Source organism: Zeus faber (genome assembly GCF_960531495.2).
Source record: "Zeus faber genome assembly, chromosome: 8".
Taxonomy (NCBI): domain Eukaryota; kingdom Metazoa; phylum Chordata; class Actinopteri; order Zeiformes; family Zeidae; genus Zeus; species Zeus faber.
Genome location: NC_137195.1, coordinates 16,816,613 through 16,838,811, shown reverse-complemented (window position 1 = coordinate 16,838,811; position 22,199 = coordinate 16,816,613). Strand labels below are relative to the sequence as shown.

Genomic DNA, 22,199 nt, shown 5'->3' with positions numbered 1-22,199 from the left:
CGAGAAGAGGGTTGCCCTGCTCCGAAGTGCCAAACATCGCGAGACCTTCTACGGATGAAGCTTCATTGCGTCACGCACACGACTGGCGCCCAAAACAAGATTATTGAAAAAATGTATTTCGATATTTTTTTCCAGTGGTGATATTTTGAAAGAGTTCTCTTGGATGTGGGAGAATATGCTGCCTGGCTTCCTTGGATGAGAACGGGCTGATTTTGTACTTTCATCTAATTATTCTCTTAACAAAATGTTCTATGCATAATTGTACCTCTACAAATAAAAGTCTTGATATATTGTATATTCTTATAAAAAAAAAAAAAGTAGATCGAAAAATCAGACAATAGTAGAGCTGTTAAAGCCATAAATATATGTCTGTTTCTTAATATATTTTCAGTGTCTGAAGATTAAAATGACCTCGCCTGTGTGACAGTGCCTCCATCTTTCATGTGGTACTTCACTGGTGTTTATTGTTGCGCAATTTAATTAGATATCTCATACCCCTCGATCAAAAACAAATCGGCAAGCTTTGCGTCACTGCAACGCGGCCGCTTACCCAGTGGCGCCATCCCCACATGAAAGAGCCGCATAGTTCATCGCAGCAGTCGAACTTTTTCACTGCTCACTAAAAAAAAATACAAACTTAACAATAATAGGTCTCTTGATAAAAAATAAATAAAAAATAAAAAAATCGCAAGTCTTATAAATGATAAAATTCGATAACCCCGAATCAGACTCATTAAGAGTACGTTTATGTTATTACGTCAACCTACGTCACGGATACGCCCGCCCGCGCGGCCGGCGTAAACCCGACCTCCGCTCGTCACGTGGTCATGTGACTCCGGTCACGTGCGCCCTGACTCCGAGCCGAGGCTGGACGGCGACCTGCGGAGCGGAGCTGGCGTGCGGCGGACCCCGCCGTCACCGTGCGCTCCGGCGATCGCCCTATGGCGGCGGACTTGGCGAAATGTCGCTCGGTCTGGCTCCTGCTGGTGCTCGGGCTCTGGCTCGCGGGGGCCGGGGACGTCGGGTAAGCTGCCCCGGCGTGTGGGCGAATGGGAACTTCGCCGCTTCCGCGTTTCAAGTGCATCGAAATATACTAGACCAACATGTACATTATTAAATATAATGTACGTGTTATGAATTAGTAATTAATATAAGTGTGAGTGGACGTTTTTTGGGGGTTTTTTGTCAGTTTTACGTAGTGGATTTTTAGAGGCTTTTATCGTCTTAAGTCCAAAGAGATACATACACCAAATGCAATACACAACAATAATAATTCGATTCTCATATTAATTCTCACGGGGATGAACTTTTCTCCCGTATTAAAAACATACAGAGCACGTTTCAAGCTCACCAATATTAAATGACCATTAAAAAAAAACAAAAGGAAAAAAAAAAAAGTCATGCCTCCTACATCAGGGCTCTTCTGCTGGGGGCCACGTCTCCCGGTGGGTAACAGCTGAGGCTTCCTGTAACAGCGTGGCTACTTCAAAAAAGAAAGCAGTTATTATTGTTGTCGTTTTTTAATCACTTTCGACTACCAGCTATTTCTCACGTCAATCCAACTATGAACAAGTAACGTGTAACTGATCAATTTATCAGTATAAGGTTTCACACGTAGTCTCTGTGTTTAATAGCCAAGTAATGTAGGTGAAATATATCAGACTGTTTAAAAAAATAACATTAAAAAAGACAGTAGTTTGACGGACAGGGAGTGGGTAGTTGGAGGACTTTTCGTCATACTTGACGTGAGGTGTTCCGTCTTAAAACAAAAAAAAAGTACCACTAACTCCTTCAAACTACTACTATAGACTACAGGCTAGGTTATCTAACCTGATAGGCAAAGGAACAGTGTCCGTTTAGACTTCCTCCACTCCATCGTTGACTGAGCAATGGATGAAATCGAGCAATAGATGTTTATTCACTTTTCTATTGTACAAGATCCGTGCTGGACCCCCCCGTACGCGAAGGCCCTGAGAGAGCGCCGGAGAGAGAGCTTATCTGAACTCTGTTTTGAGACCGATAACGTCATTTTCAGGGTTTGCTCTGTAGAGGATCTGCAATATGCGGGTGCGTCCACAAGGTGCTGGTATTGCGTCAACTTCTTGTTTGCCTCCACAGTTGTTGCCAGAGTTGCTTTCCATTTTCGCCGCTGCGCAATCACATCCTTGCTGCCGGACTTAAGTTGCTCGTAATTGCAATTAAACAAGCATTGTCATGGCAAACATGAATAACACTTCATCGGAATCGGAATCTGTTCCTCGTCGCCAAATGTTCATAAAAGGAGTTTATCTTGGTTGGGTTGCTGAAGTTTAATACAGATGGAAAAAAAACAGTCTAAAGAACAATGTATACAGAATAAACATGATTAACCTCCCAACACATACACGCATTGAGATCCAAATGAAGTTATTCAACATAATACATAATGATTACATTGTTGTAACCCTGTGAGACAGGTGCTCTGACACTGATGGTGTAAAGCACCGGACCTATGGTGGACCTGAGATGACATAACATTTATTTACTTGTGATCCTTTGAGGTCAGTGGTCCTGGGTGTAACGCAGCCATAGAGAAGTGCTGTTACCAGCAGGAAGCTTCCACCTGGTTAAATAAATGAAGAAAATAAAAAATAAATCATTTCACTGTATACCAGGCAGTCTGTTAATGTGATCACAAATTTCATTTTGATTTTGAAGTAATTGTACATAATTACAAAAAGGAACAGTTTTACATAAGCGGTCTCTTTAAAGACATGGGGGAAAACAGCCCCCCTGTTATGCAACATTCATTTGACATATTGACTGTGTGTGTGTGTGTGTGTGTGTGTGTGTGTGTGTGTGTGTGTGTGTGTGTGTGTGTGTGTGTGTGTGTGTGTGTGTGTGTGTGTGTGTGTGTGTGTGAATGTCGCCTGTTAAGCTAAGTCAACAGAGCAAGTACTGTATGACATTGTACGGCATAATTACACACTGGAATTCTAATAAACATTGTTGTGTCCCTGAATTTCATTTCCCCACAGGAATTGATAAAGTCTTATCTTATCTAGCTTATTTTTGTCCTTAAGTAGATTTCCGTGAAACTTTTTTTAATTGCCCATTTAAGAGCAACAGATTATTTTTTTTTCATTTATTTACTGCATATACTTCATCCACATTTAAAGTGTTATATTGCATTTATTTGGAGCGTATTTAAGTTAATAAAGAGGTCCTGCTCAGGTCTAGGTTGTCTGTTGCGGGGGTTGAACCTGTGACTTTTAAAACTTGACATTTTTCTCACCACTCAACCTTTATTAGCTGGCCACGGTAAAAGCATGAATGAGCCAAGTAGTCTTCGGCCTAAGTAACATGTGCTTTCTTCATGTTATTTTCTCCATAGGGTGTCTATGAACGATGACCTGCTCCTGCCCTACGCCCACGGCCACGGCCCCTCCCACACCCACCGTCATGTCAGGGAGTGCCAGCAAGTTGCCCACGGCAACATCACCTATGAGACCTGTCCTTCCAGCCAGCACGCCGGCCTGCCGGTGGCCGAGTCCTCAGTCTTTGAAACAGACGTCCCAGGAACCTCCAGATGGGTCTACGGTCAGCTGCCCTGATTTATCGATCTATTTGTATGTTTGTCACGGAGCTGGAGAGTTGGTGCAGAAATATGATATTCATGTTGTGACACCCAGAAGGTAAGACTAGATTTCATCTGGGATTTTGTTTATTGTGATATAGTGATATAGGTTTAACAGTGTCTTTTCGAGAACAAATTGGACTTGACTTTGACTTAGTTATTTTCACTCCTCCTCCTATGGTGGTGTGTGGATCGCCCACAGACCATGTAAATAACAACATCAACAAGCCTCCTCTCTTCTTCCCAGGCCACATGACTGTGGTCCATGACCCCCTGAGGACATTGTCAGTGCTGGAGCCCGGTGGGCCGGGGGGTTGCGGGTTCAACCACAGGGCCCAGGTGGAGGAGACGGCCCAGGCGGCTGGGTGCCTGTTCGCCCAAAACGGAGGCTTCTTTAACACCAGCAAGGGGCAGTGTCTGGGGAACATAGTGAGCGATGGCAGGCAGGTCCGAGACAGCGGCGGAATCCAGAACGCCCAGTTTGGCATCAGGAAAGACGGAACCCTGGTGTTCGGGTAAGAGATCCTACTAGGGCTGCATGATCCGGACCAAAATGGATATTCAAATTAAATTTCAACAAATGATTTTACGTATTTTATAGTTCCCATACGAAACTGCACTAGTAATACTATAAGAGTTACTGAAATACCATAGAAAGACTTAAGCACCAGTCGTAGTAGTAGTATTACTGTTGTGGTACCATAGGGTTTCTATGTTTGTTTTTTTCCCCTTTAATATACTATTGCATACTATATATTATACTATATGCTATAGGAAAATCAGGAGTTATTTATATATTTGGAATATTACAGTGATATAATAGTGATATCACCAGGGCCGGCCAATTGCATAAGCATGCGGCGGTGGGGTCACACGATCACTAATTTCTCAAAAAAAAAAAAAAAAAAAAAAAAAAGTTTTATGTTAGATCATCATTTATGTTCGTCAGTTTCCTAATTGAAAGAAGAAGAAAAAAAAACTCTGCGATCTTTGCCGCGTCCCGCATGGCAGCCCACCCTGCCATAAAAGAACGGGCCAGCCCTGGATATCACTGTTTGTATCAATCACATATATTGGCTTTTAACATAGGATTTTGCAATTTGAGCAATGCGGGGCCCCTAGCAGGGTTGGGTGGACTCCTTACATTTATTTTTACATTAAGCAACCCAAGATAACCAACATACTGACACACAGAGAGCACTGTGTAAGATTCTCTAGCAGCGTACACAGGAGTAAACCACTTTAAAATTGCAACACTAGAGAATCTTACACAGTGCTGCTTTTTAATAAAACGTCTCATTGCACAATACCGCAAGTTCTGCTTTGAGGATAAATAACGCCAAAAAAAGATACCCCCTCCAAAGGTGGGGCGGGAAATCACTTCCTGTCATGTTGTGGAATTTGGCAGTTTCTTTTTTGCAGGTATGCACGCTGTATCATGCAGAGTTTCAGAGGAACGCAAAAACAAACAGCGGTTGGTCGACCCGTTGGAGTGTCTGGCAGGGAGGACCAACTTAGCGGTGTTTGGTTTGTGGCTTGGTTTGACTTCCTGCTCCGCTGGAGTTAAAAGCAGCCCAGCCAAAATGAGCAGAGTTCAACAGGTGTTTGGTAAAGACATATCTGGCGTGGTGCCGACTGCTAATGGACACGTGGGGCCACTGGCCATCAACCTGGATGGCCAGTGGGCGCGCGGGGGGAAGCGGAGTGTAGTACGCGGTTCCTTCCTAGAAATATTTTATGATGGTCTTCTTAGTTTAATGTACAGTGGGGCAAAAAAGTATTTAATCAGCCACCAATTGTGCAAGTTCTCCCACTTAAAAAGATGAGAGAGGCCTGTAAATTTCATCATAGGTACACTTCGACTATAAGAGACAGAATGGGGGCAAAGAATCCAGGAAATCACATTGTAGGATTTTTAATGAATTAATTGGTAAATTCCTCGGTAAAACAAGTATTTGGTCACCTACAAACAAGCAAGATTTCTGGCTTTCACAGACCTGTAACTTTTTCTTTAAGAGGCTCCTCTGTCCTCCACTCCTTACCTGTATTAATGGCACCTCTTTGAACTCGTTATCAGTATAAAAGACACCTGTCCACAACCTCAAACAGTCACACTCCAAACTCCACTATGGCCAAGACCAAAGAGCTGCCAAAGGACACCAGAAACAAAATTGTAGACCTGCACCAGGCTGGGAAGACTGAATCTGCAATAGGTAAGCAGCTTGTTGTGAAGAAATCAACTGTGGGAGCAATTATTAGAAAATGGAAGACATACAAGACCACTGATAATCTCCCTCGATCTGGGGCTCCACGCAAGATTTCACCCCGTGGGGTCAAAATGATCACAAGAACGGAGAGCAAACATCCCAGAACCACACGGGGGGACCTAGTGAATGACCTGCAGAGAGCTGGGACCAAAGTAACAAAGGCTACCATCAGTAACACACTACGCCGCCAGGGACTCAAATTCTGCAGTGCCAGACGTGTCCCCCTGCTTAAGCCAGTACATGTCCAGGCCCGTCTGAAGTTTGCTAGAGAGCATTTGGATGATCCAGAAGAGGATTGGGAGAATGTCATATGGTCAGAAGAAACCAAAATAGAACTTTTTGGTAAAAACTCAACTTGTCGTGTTTGGAGGAGAAAAGCTGAGTTGCATCCAAAGAACACCATACCTACTGTGAAGCATGGGGGTGGAAACATCATGCTTTGGGGCAGTTTTTCTGCAAAGGGACCAGGACGACTGATCCGTGTAAAGGAAAGAATGAATGGGGCCATGTATCTTGAAATTTTGAGTGAAAACCTCCTTCCATCAGCAAGGGCATTGAAGATGAAACGTGGCTGGGTCTTTCAGCATGACAATGATCCCAAACACACCGCCCGGGCAACGAAGGAGTGGCTTCGTAAGAAGCATTTCAAGGTCCTGGAGTGGCCTAGCCAGTCTCCAGATCCCAACCCCATAGAAAATCTTTGGAGGGAGTTGAAAGTCCGTGTTGCCCAGCAACAGCCCCAAAACATCACTGCTCTAGAGGAGATCTGCATGGAGGAATGGGCCAAAATACCAGAAACAGTGTGTGAAAACCTTGTGAAGACTTACAGAAAACGTTTGACCTCTGTCATTGCAAACAAAGGGTATATAACAAAGTACTGAGATGAACTTTTGTTATTGACCAAATACTTTTTTTCCACCATAATTTGCAAATAAATTCTTTAAAAATCAGACAATGTGATTTTCTGGATTTTTTTTTTTTCTCATTTTGTCTCTCATAGTTGAGGTTTACCTATGATGAAAATAACAGGCCTCTCTCATCTTTTTAAGTGGGAGAACCTGCACAATTGGTGGCTGACTAAATACTTTTTTTCCCCACTGTATGTTTGATAAATGGTGGCTCAAAGTACGGTACTGCTTGTCCTGTTGTTTTGCTTGAATTGGTCTGGCTGTTTATGTATTTCCTGTTTTATTGTTTTATGCGTTTTGTGATATGTGTGTGCCTTTTTAACGGATCAAAGTTCCTGTTGTCAAAGTCCTAAACGTCCATGAGGGATTTGATATTGCGAGCGGAAGATTACAAGTGGTCATGAAGTGGTTGGAAGAACATAACATGTTTTTATTCTTCCACAGTAGCTGCCTGTACTTTGCCGACTTATTGTTTGTCATGTTTTGTTGAGATGTCGGTAGACAAACAGTTGGTTTTACACGTTAACCCTAAACCCACACCATCATTCATCTGTTACTCTGTCTATTGTGGCTCTAAATGTTATTTTCAATTGGCTATGAGCTCCCAAAATATGGCAAGAATATTGATAGAGTAGGAATCCATAATTTATCCCAAACTCACATGGGAGTCTCTCTTTTGCTCAAAAAATATTTATTGATTATTTTATATTATTTAATATTTCCAATGCATCCCTCTAATACAGTACATTTATTATTGTTGCTAAGGCCAAACTATGTATTGCCACTTTTTGTATTAGATTTTTTTTTTAATTATAGTAAGATAATTAGATAAGATGATAAGATAACTATATATTTTCCTCTAAAAGGCTGTAACCAATATAGGTTATGCGTTAACGGCGACCCACCTGGCTTTTCCCGGCTTGTCACCCCTCCATCTCCACAGCTACCTGTCGGAGGAGGACGTCCTGGACCAGGAAAACCCATTCGTCCAGCTGGTCAGCGGTGTGGTGTGGTTGCTAAGGAACGGCGAGGTGTACATCAACCAGAGCCTGGAGGCAGAGTGCGACAGCACACAGGAGACGGGTACAGGCACGCCACGCGGACACACACACACACACACACACACACACACACACACACACACACACACACACACACACACACACACCGTCCACAGAGCTGGGCCTCTATGTAATAAACAGAAGACAGATTTTCCTGCATAAGGAATCGGTTCACAGACCACACGCAAGACCGATATGACCACAGGAAACACACAGACCCGGGACCTGTCTCACAAAGCCCGTTAAATAATTTAAATCACATTTAAAAAAATTTTTTTTCCACAATGTGACTTCTCTCATTCAGTCAGACCGAGGCACATGAAGTGGCTGGCTCAGACACTGAGGCATGGGTCGATTCACTCCCAATGACACAAGCCTTTCCAGGGATATATTTTTGCAGTACCGTTGCTGAGCCTTCATTTTCCCACTCTGGCAGGGAGTTTCCGGCATTTTGTGGAAGTGGTGTCAGGCCGGACTGCCGTGGGTCACGACGCAGAGGGGAAAGTGATCCTGTTCCATATTGACGGGCAGACGGAGCGCAGAGGGTTAGTAGAGACGGGGGATTTTAGGCATGTAGCCTGAACTCTCAACCAAACCAAGTGACGGTACATGAGCAGGTACTTTTAAAGGACACAAGGCTGCTGAGTGAAGCATTCCGTGCTGTGAAGTGGGGGGGGATCAACCCAGTGACCCACGGGCCAGCCTGGATATCAGGTTGGGATGTTACCACCAGCCCACCCCCGTGTGCTAGTTTGCTGTGAAGAGAAATGTTGAGTCCTCAATGTGTCTGGGGTGCGTTGACACCTGAATTGAGAGCTCATCATCCAGGAAAGGTTTTAATGCCAGGTCTGAAAAGGGCCTCTGTTGCCCTACAACCTTTAATAACACACACACACACACACACACACACACACACACACACACACACACACACACACACACACACATTGCATCTCTAGCATTAAAGAAATAATGAGGGATCCATGGCCGGCATGTGACTGCCTGCTTGTTGAGGTGGAGACTTCCTTCAAGCCCTCGAAAACCTGGCTATAAACTAGACTGCGCAGCTGACCAGACCAGATGTTATGGGCACGTGCTCTTGGAAATCCCATCACAAATACGGTGAGATAATGGGCATTTGCCGCAGGAAAGAGGAGTGAGGAGACACAAATGGCAGAGAGGAGAGGTGTAACTGAAGTAAAGGCAAGAATGAGGAGGGAGGGAACAGCAGCAGCTCGATCGTAAAATTGACGGACGGCCATCCAACAAAATTGGAAACGGGGGAGATTCAATAAGATATAAGATTTATCTCCCGGCGGCTCAATAGGGCACACCCCACTGTCCCGCCCCGGAAATCAATTGTATTGATTTTAGTTGTCCGTAGGCGGGGGACGGGCAGTCACCCCGAAAGACGAATGTGTTTATGCCGAGGATCGGGCTTCGCTGAGCACAACAGGACCACATGTCCTGGCGCGTCGGTGGCGCACGCTGTACAACTCTGCTCAATATCAGGTCCCGCAGCAGATCGATGAATCCGCCCCTCGCAGCCTACGACCTCCGCAGAGACCGGCCTCCTGTCTGGGACTGATAAGACAGTTCAAGGGTGTCTGGGGTTCTTTCAGGCTGTGTTGTCGCACGGTTGGAGACATTCTGTCCATTTTATTCGACCTTCCGGTTTTATTCATAGATGCCATGCTGTCACACAGTATTGATGGACACACTGAAAGAACGTCTAGTCGTAGGATAACTTCATTTCCATGATCGACATTATTCGGCAACTAACATTTCACAGTGTTAACCAAGGACCACGTTGAAAGGACCAACGTTTAGAAATGGAAATATAAAAATAAATAAATGGAGGTAAAGATGCAAAGTCCTCCACCCTCTCTACGCCCGAGCAGTAAATTTGTTTTAATGAAAAGCTTCTTGCTATCATGGTATGACGTGCGTAGTGTATAAGACCGTGACCTGGACCAGGACCAAGCACATAAAAAATGAATGTTAGTTGGAATGAGCTGTGAGAGGGAGCTAATTTGCCCTCTGCACTGTAATTCTGTCTAAATATTTTCTATCGATATGTTGGTCATCAAAAAGTTGTTATATTTTATCATCTGTATATTTATTTATATTTATTGTCATTTTATACCACATTAAAGTGTAAAATTGTCATAACTAACACTGTGACAAAGCCACATGAATTTGATTATTTTTCCTTTTGACTACTGAAATGTATTTATAATTTGATTGCGCATTCTTTCAGCATATTTTATTGTCTTGTGTTCTCCCTGATAGATTTATTTTCTTCTCGTTGACAGCATGAGTCTGTGGGAAGTTGCAGAATTCCTCCGGAAGTACGGAGTCGTCAATGCAATCAACCTTGACGGCGGTGGGTCGTCCACCTACGTGGTCAATAGCTCACTGGCCAGCTACCCTTCAGATCACTGGTAAAGCTGTTAAAAATCCATCGGCTTCAGAGTAAAGCATTTTTCAGTTTGTTGCTATGCATCAGTGTTTGACAGCGTTGCATGCTATACCTCAAGATTAAGTTTTATTTTTTTTAACAAATACAGAGACTATTACTATTACCTGGAGGAGTACTTCACAAACAAATAACATGATCATTATTTTATTTTATAGTTACACTTTTACATGTTTCTGTTTCATAAAATCAGCAGCCATGGACGTTTCAAAATAAAATCCCTTCAGAAGAAGGTCAGACTTCATCACCTCACCTTTATGACAGTAAATTTGAAAAAGTGAAAACTTTAACTTGACTGCCCATAACTTTTGCAGATTTAGAAGCTGGTTTCTGTGCTAAAATGCCTCACAAACTACTCGGAAATATGATCGATAGAATTGCACTCTAAATGTGAAATTCTAATGTTTCAAATCTTGGTGCCTGTGTGTAGTAAAGTGAGTAGTAAGTAAATGGCAGTGTTCTTCCATTTCGCCTCATTTCATTTGCTCTTCTCCCGGTGCATACACTGTACTCTTCTCCCCTTATCTTGTATTTCTCTTTCCCTCTCCTCCGCCCTCCCTAGCGTACCGGACAGTAGGTGGCGCTGTGCACGGGCCGTCTCCACCGTCCTGTGCGTGCACCCTCCGCGCTGTCAGCCTGACGACTGCAGCGGAAACGGCATCTGTGGCGACGGGCACTGCCGCTGCCGCGACGGCTGGACCGGCGCCGCCTGCGACCTGCTGCTCTGCCGGCCCCCGGCCTGCGGGGACCACGGCGTCTGCACCGACGGTGAGAGCTGCGGTGGAGCTGCTTAGTTCAGAGCCAGAAGTGTTAAAAATAAATACAATAATTACTTTGGATGAAAAATCCCATCCAATCCAAATTTATTTATAAATCACATTTAAAGACATGAACAGTTGACCAAAGTGCTGTACAATCAGAAATAGCAAAAACCATGAAACAACACAATAAACACTAAATAGAACGATTAAAAGACAATAAGGTGATAAAAGGCATAAGACCAAATAAACAAAAAATGCTGAAGACATAAACTAATTATGTATTGGAGCTCTGATTTATTTAGATTTTCCCAAATGTTTTTATTTTTGGAATATTGATATTTTTCTTCATCTGTGGCGGGCCACTACAGTTTAATTTCTCTCGACACAGTTCCAGAATGAAGGCAAAATATTGTTTTACGCGCATGCTTGTTATTATTTTACTCTTATAATAATCTAGCTGATGATAAAATCTAATGATCTAGCCCCAACATGCCCGCCCCACCTTCAAGTTCCCTGAACCATAGTTTCCCAAAATCCTGTGGGAAACGCTTATATATAATATCATATATATCTATACATAATATAATAATATTTGTCTCCTCTATGTGTCAGGTGGATGTGTGTGTGACGCTGGATGGAGCGGGCACAACTGCAGTCAAGGTACTGATTTGAACCATAACCTCTCTTTCTCTCTTGGAATCTAAAGGTCACCTGCTAAGTACTCACTCAAGAATGTGGTGTTACAACTACAACTTGTCAAACAGCATTCATGAAATGTGGAAAAAAACAGCGTTCCGAACCCCGCTCCCGGCAGTGTCTTGTTTATTCTAGCACACGTTTCGGTAGGAATCAGCCAACGCATCTCAGGATTATTTCCATCCGTCAGGCTGTGAAGCAGTCGTCCCCTCTTGACGAAAGCTCTGGTGATGGATCTGAGGCTGTAGGTTGGCTCACGGGGGGAGGGGGGACGACCAAATACTGTAAGCTCCCCTTCCAAATAAAACCAGCAAGGAGATGTAGACTCCGCCTTGGGAGTGAAGCACCTGGAGATCTCAAAACTAAAATCAGGCCTAAAGCAGTGTTTGAAGCCATAGCTGCGGGACAAGCTGGAGACATATGAGGGAGGTTAAGTCAACGCAAAAAGTCTTTCTGTGCTTGCGTATGGCAGTGACGGACTGACATGAAGCATTCCAAACAAAATCAGATTAAATTCTGAATGTATTCGTTAAAACAGCAGGAAATAATAATCATTCTACAGTTCCCAGAGGCGTCCGCTTCCTGTATAGGTTTCCTGGTGTCCCCTCCCACTCCCTTTCCCCGCCCTCTCTTTGTTCAGCCCCTGTGCGAGCGTTGTAAATCGTAAAATAGTGAGTTAATAATGTGCATTTGTTTAAAAAAAGAAAGGTGTGACAGAGATCTAGAAGTAGAACGAAATATCGCAGAAAAGGAAATGACATTTTGAAAACATCGCATCAAATATTAAAAAGGGGACAGTGTCGTGGGCGGCATGAACTCCTCGGAGAGGAAGCTCTTCCCCCCCCGGTCTAAAGGTGCGTACACTCCACTTGAGTTTCATAAAACCAAACTTTGTTTACCTCTCTTTCCTTCTCTCCCTCCCTCCCTCCCTCTCTCTTTGTCCTCTCTCCTTGGCAGAGTGCACGCCAGGTCTCTACGGCGACGGCTGCAGCAAAACCTGTGTCTGCGCGCACGGCGGCACATGTGACCCGGTCGACGGAAGCTGCGCCTGCCCCCCTGGTTTCCACGGCAACATGTGTCAAGAAGGTACGACGCTGCAGAACCTTTTGTACTTTTTATTTATTTATTTCCCCCCCCCATTCGGGCTGTCTGGCCGGGAGAGAGGTTCGGACGAGGCACTAAAGTCTGGGATTTTCTACCTTTTTAATCAGAACGCGAAGCACCACGACGCATATCTATTTCACATTATTTTCACTTTCTCTCCCCCGTTCTCCCTTCGTTTCCTCTCTACTCTCTACCCTGTTTGATTACTATTTGTGATCTTTTTGTTCCCTCGAACCCTGCAGCACTTCCCCTCTCTCATTTACCAGGAGCAGCCCCTAGAACCTTTCAGGATAGGTTCGCCATTTATCAAAGACTTTAAAGGCGACCTTTTATGCAAAACTCACTTTTTCAGTACTTGTGCACCTACATTTGGGTCTTTGATGGGCCTACAAACACACCAACTGTGAATAAAGTCAACCCAGTCAGTTTTTTTTCTGAGCTGCCTGTTTCAATAAGCATGGCCCAAAACGAGCCGTTCAGCTTTGCTGCCCTCCTACGCGTCATCGCTGTAATATAAGTCACTTCAGTCGAATTAGAACCCCTCGTCTGCGCTCGACCGGAAACGCTAGCATCAAAGCTAAGAGCTAATCACGGGAAGTGCTCTGTTGGCTGCAGAGACCAGCACAAATTTTTTTTGAAAGAAAGCGGAATTAATACTGACTGTCTGCGACAAAACTGCAGACAAGGGAAATGTAAGTGTTTAAAAAGTGTGTGTGTGTGTGTGTGTGTGTGTGTGTGTGTGTGTGTGTGTGTGTGTGTGTGTGTGTGTGTGTGTGTGTGTGTGTGTGTGTGTGTGTGTGTGTGTGTGTGTGTGTGTGTGTGTGTCCACAGTCGGACTGTACTGTAGGCTGCAGCACGCCATCCGCTCCACGTTTCAACAAAACCGCTGATGTATTTATTTTATGTGATTTTCCGACGTGTCCGTAATTGATTGATACAAAAAAGCCCCAGGCTCCGCCGTATCCCACGGTGCTCTGAGCTCCGCGTTGCTCTGGACACCACGGTGAAAGCTGGAACAAACTTTTATATCAGGCCTTGTAGATCTAATATGAGTGAAGATAGGTTTTTCCAGACAGGGTGGATCAGACGCATGTTAGAATGGCTCGAATGCATCATCTGAGTGGAATTTTCAGCCAAAAAAAATTGTTTTGGGGACCTGAGACCATATTAACTTGGTGAACAAGGAGTATGAAAGGTCCACTTTAATATGTAGTTGTTTAACCATCAACTCTCATGCTTTACTATTGAGAAACGTGTAGTCCAACGGGGCAAAGTCTGTAGTCTTAAAAACAAAAAGATACCAGGAAAAAAACAACAACTTCTAGCCTCATTTATAGCAACAACATCATAGCGAGGTTGTTACTAATGATGGAACCAACAGTTTAACAAATATGATAAATAGGATTGGTTTGCTATGAAACAGAGCAAACCAATCCTGGTTAACAGGCTCTTACTGAATACAGCTTGATCATCTTTTCTCTCTCTCTCTCTCTCTCTCTCTCTCTCTCTCAGAGTGTCCCCTCGGTTTCTACGGTGTGTCCTGCCGTGAGGAGTGTCGCTGTGAGGACCTGTGTCCATGTGACCCGCAAACAGGAAGTTGTAAAACTTCACCTCAGGGCGAGAGAAACTCCACCTTACACAGAGGTATGCTGATGAGTTTATATATATATATATATTTTAGTTTTTTTATATATATGCAGGAAGGCCAGCTGTTTTTAGTTTTATTTGGAGTAACGGGGCTCAGCTCTCTGTGTTGCTCTCCGCCATCAGAGCGCATGGAGAGTCGTCTTAGATTCACACATAGAAAAATATATTTATGATTCCCCTTGTTTATAATTCCTCATTGAAATGTTATCCCTGTGCATTTGTAAGCTTCTATCTGTTTTATCTTGTTATTTTAATGCACACTGACTGAAAATAAACCGCTCGACTTGAACAATCTCAGACGACTTACGGTTTTCCGACTGTTGATTCGACTCATCGTGTGTGTGTGTGTGTGTGTGTGTGTGTGTGTGTGTGTGTGTGTGTGTGTGTGTGTGTGTGTGTGTGTGTGTGTGTGTGTGTGTGTGTGTGTGTGTGTGTGTGTGTGTGTGTGTGTGTGTGTGTGCGCGCGCGCCTAGACAGACACATGGGTGCACGTACATATATAATCAACCACACCAGAAACAATTTTGCAGAATATAAACAACATAATCTTGTTGATGTTGTTATCCATAATATGAAAAATAAAAAAGTATTTTCTTTCTCTCATGGCGACTGTGCCAAAGGGATTCATTAGGACTGCAGAGCTGGGTTCTCTTTGTAAATTAAGTCCGCCCAAAACTCTCCTTTTTGTTGGACTTAACAAAGAAGCAAACAATGGCATCGGTTCAACTCTCACACAAATGCCACGTTCCAGAGCAAAGGTTTGCAGGTGAGATTAGGAAAACACACACACACACACACACACACACACTTGTATAAAAGAAAAGCTCCCGCTTAATATAATAATCTCACAGATTATTGTTATTCTGATTAGGATTGTTACCCATGACCAAAGGCTGTAGTACTTAAATCTGGACTCTGTTTTGAGCCAAGGCTCAGTCTGAGACACAGACTTGGCTTTGACTTGGTCTTGAACTGGGGGGTTTAATACAACACTACCACCAACATTTTAGCACTCGCGCGCGCGTGTGTGTGTGTGTGTGTGTGTGTGTGTGTGTGTGTGTGTGTGTGTGTGTGTGTGTGTGTGTGTGTGTGTGTGTGTGTGTGTGTGTGTGTGTGTGTGTGTGTGTGTGTGTACCTGCAAACAAACAGCTCAGTCCTAGTTGCACACGCTGCCTTCTGTGGCGCAAACTAACAGAAATGTACAGATTATTTTAACCAGCCAACATGTGAACAGGCTACAGCAGGGTCCTATTCATAGTGTAACTGCTGCTTTATCAGCTTACTTTTTATATAGCCAATAAGGTTCAAATGTGAGAGTGAAACAAGAGACCACGTCACGTCAAGTCTTAAATAAACTGCATTGTGACCTCCTTGACCGGCATACTTCACCTTGCTAAGGTTGGGTAGAAAGAGTTGAGAGAGCATTGTTGTTTAGACAATATCGTAGTTATGGTGTTGGGGAGTTTGCACACGCGCACGCTCTTTTCAGGCGGAGCTGCTTGAAACCACACTCATGGTAAGGTTGTCTGCTGAATAGACACACAGGAAATGCAGCCATGCACAATGTTTTCACAACGCTGTTATGGTGCAATTCATGGTCCCTCTTTGGACTTTCCTCACTGGTTGTAAGGAACTCATGGGGTATCCAGTCATACTCCACCTTTGTAAAACAGTAACATTCAAGCTTGACCTGCATAGATGATGTTGTCAGAGAGCTCTCAGTGTTGAAGTCAGAGGCCGCACTCTGGTCACTGTCACCACAGCCAGATGGCTGTGAGGCAGGCCCGACCAAGTGCCCTAGTTGTGGCTTTACACCATGTTTAAAAATAAAACTATTCTCAGCAGAACTAATCCCAGGAAACATCTTATTATTATTGTTATTATTATGAGGGGTCCAGCCCGGTCTCGTTGGAACCGGGACGTCGCAAACATCTTGCGGTTCAAGTTTCATCCAAATCGATCTACATACGGAGCAGAAATTTGTAAAAAATAAAAATAAAAGACCGACGAAATCGGACCCAAAGTAGCTGGACGGTCTTGCGTCACCGACACGCCAACGTCTGAAAACTAATGGAACGAGATGAGATTTAGAGTAAGACGCTTTGTGCCGTCATCATCAGTATGTGCAGGTTGTGGGTCAAGAATGTCCATTTGCAATGTGTCCAGTGCGCGGTGTACTCCATCGCTCTGAAGTGGTTAGAGATTACAAACTAGGCGTGTGTGTGTGTGTGTGTGTGTGTGTTTGTGTACCTTCTTACCTGGTCGATGTCTGTGGGTCTGTTCCATTGATATTGTATCTCTTTGGTCTTCCTTATTTTTCGGGATTTATGAAAAAACATTAATCCACAGAAACTCGTCACCACGTGGAGTCGAGTCCACTTGACTGTGCGAATGAGTGATGCGTTCATGTACCAGGAACGCGTCAAAAAATAGAACCCATGAAATTGTAATTAATCACAGAAATACGCCAATGTTTTGCGCGCCGGTGCTTCCTGCGCTCTCTCCCCGGCTGCGCCTCACTCCAGCCGGGCAGCACGCAGCACAGCACGTTCTTTGTCTCACTGTGGTTTGCATATAAAACCTATGGATATCCAGTGTCTTGGTGGTTGTGTCTGTCCTGTCGTTCACCAGCGTGTTCTCTTCTCCGCAGCAGGCCACTGTTTGGCCAAACAGATGTTTACAAAGTGGAGGAAGGAAGAGGACGACCAAAGACAGCGGCCTTATCTGACAGAGTAAGTGTCAAAGGTCAAGAGATATGGCTCCCCTCCACCACACCCTGCCCCACCCCGACGTCCATCACCCGAAAAGAGGGAACCTGGGTGACAGCCCCAGCCCCGCCCCTCTTTCTTATCAGCGCTGATCGATATCTCGTGTCCCTTCGATAAATCAACAGGAAAACCCCCGTCAGGAAAACGTACACCTATTACTGCCCTCGGTCTATATATGGATGGAGGACACAGAGTGCTACAGCAGAAGCAAAGCTCAGTTGTTCGATAGCTGATAATACAAAGTAAACAAAGGGGGTCAGAGCCATGGCAACATGGCGGTTGATCAAACAAACACCTTCTATGACTCCCATCATGAAGGCAGAATGATTGGTTTGGAACTGCTTCTTCAGAAGTAACAGATACTTGTACAGGAAAGCGGTGTTTAGCAGCATGAGTCTTATTTTTCCCTCCAAACGTAGCTGGGCGTGAACATTAAAAAACGGCTAAGCACGACTCACTTTGACTAACCAAACACAAACAAACGGCTCACTGAAACGCAGCTGTGCCACTTTTGACGAGGCGACGGTCAGAATTTATCTTGGCTTCACCAGATCGGGAGCGCGGCGCTCAAGACCAGAGCACACAATGGCTCGGCTTGCCGGGGCGGGCGGGGGGCGGGGGGTCCCCATGAACGCTCTGCAGCAAAATGCAAAAACCGCGCAGCTCGCTGAGCCTGTGTTTGGCCGCCCCGCTCCCCTTGTGTACGAGGCCGGAGGCGCTCGCGGGCTGGATGCACTCATTAGCATCTGTTACCTTTCACATGCCAGCGAGAGAATGTTTGCGGTTGCTATGGTTTCCGACAGGCGCTTTGTGAAGGGCCCTCGCAGATGGGGAGAAGTGACCCGCCCCCCCCCCCGCTCTAAACCTCATCTTTTCTTTTTCTTTTTTTTTTCTTCCTCTGTTGTTTAACTGACGGAGTTGAGTTGGGGGGGGGGGATAAATGTCACATCTTAAATAAACGTCAGTGAAAAAGACTTTCTTAAACGGCATTCTTCACCGCAGAGGTCGAGAGCAAACATCGCTTAAGACGCTCTGGCTCGACCCGCTGATATTTCAGCCTCGGTTATCGAGCTGACTAGAACAATTCCCCAATTGAGGGGGCGGCCGGACTTTACCTCATTACCATTCGTTTAGACACAGAGATGTTCAGAGGGAGCTCCTCAATCATTGAGTAGAAATGTGGCAGTGTTTTGACCGGCGCCCTGCACAGTGGCCTGTTGAGGAAAGAGAGAGTATTACTTATTCACTAAGCCCGCTCCCGTTTATTTCCTCTCTGCGAGATTTAAACTCTCAAGCCTCCTGTGAGAGCTCCAATGCTGTGACTAGTTACAGCGCTCTTCACTTCATAAAGATTAGGGTTCTTTCTGAACTCAGGGGTGTTTTTTCTCCTTTTCAGAACGATGACCCTTCCTTCAGTTCAGGTTGGGGTTTCTCTGTGGTCTACCCAATATCTATTTTGTGTATCAGTCCCACTTATATTCTTAATTATCCATATGAATCCAATAGATCCCCAAGGGTTAGAATAGTGGTTCTCACCGTGAGGTCCAGGGACCCCCAGGGGTCCTTCGAGACGTTCTGGGGGAGCCCCAACAAAATTATTATTAGTTAAAATTCACCATTAATTAATTTACAAGTCATTAGACAATGTACAATAATGACTGTTCTCATCATACTTTTATGGTTATCTCCTGAATTATAGTATAGACAGGTATGGGAGGTTGGACTAAATCGTATCTAACAATAGAAATCTTCTCGGATTGGGGTCCAAGAGACAAAATGTTATCAATTGGTGTCCATATGTGTATAAATATAGGCATAGAAACTGTTTTCAACACAGAAGTTGCTAGATGAAAAGTTTGATGTATGTGGATGTATTCTGCTAACCACTCTTGAGAGGAACACAACAGAACTATTACAACTATCATGGTTTCCTCCACGATTTTAGTTCATGATTCGACATGTCTGCAAAGGTCGGATAAAATCAAACCGCAGCTCTCATTCCCTCCCCAGGCGAACGTGGCTGATCTTCACCGTCACCTTATCGTCTCTGCTCTTGGCCAGTTTGGTGTTCCACCTCATGCCCGCCTATAAAGCCTGTAATATGGGGAGCCGCTTCCTGGAGCGCCAGGACTGCTCCTACGTTCCGCTGGGGGAAATCAACGGTGGCTCGCCTCCCAGCAGGCGGGCTCCGGCGAAAGGGGCCCTTCACTGCGAAGACTCTGACTCCCAGGAGGACGTCTGGTCGCAGCTCGGCCCGGGACGGAGTGGCCCCTGACGCCTCCTGAGGACCAGGAAGCACGGCTAGGGGAGCCCCCAAACATCTCCACCCCACCCCAGGATGAAAATGGGGATATGTCAATCAAACTGGGGAACCAGTAGAAGAGTACACAACTTCATTTCAGTGTTTTTATGTATTATCACCGGAAGAAATTATCCAAATAATGCACAATCACAACAGCACAAAACATCAAACTATTATCATCATAAAATACATTCACAAAACCCACTTGTATACATACACCAACAGAATGTACAGTCGTCCATTTCATACATTATTGGCAGCACCTCGCAGATATGAAAACAAAACTTTAATTAATGCGAGGTAAGGAGGGTATGCTGAAACCGGTTTAACTGAACACAAAGAAGAGGAGGAGGTGCGACATATCACCTTTCTATGTGTTTTAAATGCTGCGCCGGTGTAAGCCAAGACGTATCTCCAAACACTGTCCTCGGGTGTTTTCCCTTCCGGGCTTCCAGGAGCTGCTCTGGGCGCTCACTGCCTTTGTTTACAGTAGAATGTGAATCTTCTCTGCGGGAAGGATGTGTATTCCCACCCCCCCCCCAAAAAAAAGCTGTGAGTAGAAAGGACAGTGCCATCCTTTGCCAAAATCCCACCGTTTTTTGGTGTGTTTCAAAAATCAACGCTGCCCACCCAAACCCCAAATCAGTCTCAAGGCAGCCGCTGTCGACAGCAGCAGCCTCTTTTTTTTTTTTTTTAACGTTTTTACTACGTGTCTATACAACTCGCCACCAAGATTTTTTTTTTTTTGTCTAAATAAAAACACTTTTCACTCCTCATTTCACTGAAAGATTTGTGGCCTGAGAGCAACCCACTTAATGCAGAAAAGTATTGTCACAAAAAAAAAAAAAAACATCCACCATTTCACCACAGACAAAAACAAAACATCCTGAACACTTTGTTTTGGTCTTCAAAGCTTATGGAGTCAGAGAACAAGGAAGTGAGTAGTTTCATGTTATTCACACCGACATGCATTCGCTGGAGCCCAATGGAAACATTTTGTGCTATTAACAATCTTACTATCAACTTTGAGTCTTTTGGTCATTAGGTCATTGAAATGTTAGGAATATTCAAACACAGTGCTGTTAATTATTCATTATTCATTATTCATTAATAATAATTTATTTTAATGTAAATGTGATTCTATTTTTTTTTTTTTTTTTTTTTTTTGCTCCAAACTCAAAATCACCCCATTTATTTTATGAATTCAATATTGTCACAGTTGAATCTGTTCAGCGGGGTCATGGGTCTGCAGGGTCATCCTAAATCCCAAGTAAACAAGCTTTCTGTTTTACTTTTTAGGAAGTAAAACAGAAACTTTTATTTTTATTTGTATACTTTTTGCTTTTCCATGAGTTTGCGCTTCTCCCACATGTGGCCTGGCTCTCAGTGGGTCATTCAGTCAGTCAGTCGTTATTTTCTGGTTATTTTACGCCTGCTGGTTTTCTGTTACGCTGACCACTGACCCGAAACACCATAAACTGAAACTAAGCTGAAGCCACACTTAGGTTTGTTTTTTAATTAAAGCAAATAACGCTTTAAAAATCCTACAGCAGATTCCTTTCAAATTAAATTTTGTCTGTAACATGAATTTGGCCGGTGCAACGTGTGGATGTTTATTTTTTCTTTTTCTTTTTTTCCATTTGTGTTTATTCTGAAAGCGACTTTGTGAGGGGGAGCAGATTGAGCCCTATTGGTACTGTTGTTTTTAGTTTGAATTTTTATTTTGAGGTAATAAAGAGTAATTATGCAAACAACAACATTGGATCTAGTATTTGCACCTTGAGGTTGAGTAGTTTGGCCTGGGCATTGCGATGAAGCACGGGGCTTAGAGGAGAGCAAAGCCAACAAGCCGAGTAGAGGCTTTCCTTTACCTGGGCTCGGTTCCAGACTGCTGCCAGATCTGCGATTGTTTACAGTATTTGTGTTGGTATTTCTTCCATCCCAGGAGGAAGAGCACCTCCTACCTGACTCGACACGCTTATTGTCTGTGTCAGAGAACGTCTGAATGCAGCCTTGGCTGACCCAGTTCTCCGGCTGACACCTCCCCGGCCATAATAACTTTCAAGCGTTCCAAAGGTTCCACTGGAGTCGTAAATGGCGTGTATCAAGTATCTTTCCTCCGGTGCAGAGCTGGCAGGCCTGCCCTACTAACCTCCACATGTCAGGTGGTGTGTTTACCTGCCTTTTACTGCCTAATATTTAATAACAGTCAAATCTTGGGCAAATGTTTTAATGTTTTTTTAATTTGATTGTCTCGAACAAGTTGTCTCAAGCAGACCCTGATTTTCTTGAGTAGATTAAGGCCAAAATACATGCAAGCCACAAGTCAAGCGTAGACCTGGCTCATAGTACTGAAACTTAAGAATCCAGTTCGGCATTGTTGTCCCAGCGTGATGTGACATGATCTGAAGATAAGTCCGATTACAAAGAAAGGCGTGAACTGTCTTTTTGTATTTAATTGACCATGTAATAAACAGTTGACTAGAAGCGCCCCCCCCCCCCCCCCCTATCATCTGAAAAGACCGATGTGTGTTTGGCCGATGGTAACCGTGGCAATTTTGTCAATCCGTTTTTACAAATAAAGAAACAT

At 44.2% G+C, this 22,199-nt stretch overlaps 1 protein-coding gene across 1 annotated transcript; it reads left to right on the top strand.

The window, feature by feature from the left end:
• Positions 1 to 941: 941 nt before the first annotated feature.
• Positions 942 to 22,100, top strand: nagpa (N-acetylglucosamine-1-phosphodiester alpha-N-acetylglucosaminidase; the record flags this gene model as incomplete). The annotated part of the gene is made up of 12 exons (XM_080004798.1): positions 942 to 1,024; positions 3,374 to 3,579; positions 3,864 to 4,131; positions 7,735 to 7,874; positions 8,289 to 8,397; positions 10,168 to 10,296; positions 10,894 to 11,099; positions 11,705 to 11,752; positions 12,746 to 12,874; positions 14,405 to 14,536; positions 17,190 to 17,271; positions 19,318 to 22,100. 12 exons carry the CDS (start codon positions 942 to 944, stop codon positions 19,580 to 19,582), a joined length of 1,797 nt encoding a protein of 598 aa, XP_079860924.1. The 3' UTR covers positions 19,583 to 22,100.
• Positions 22,101 to 22,199: the final 99 nt, after the last annotated feature.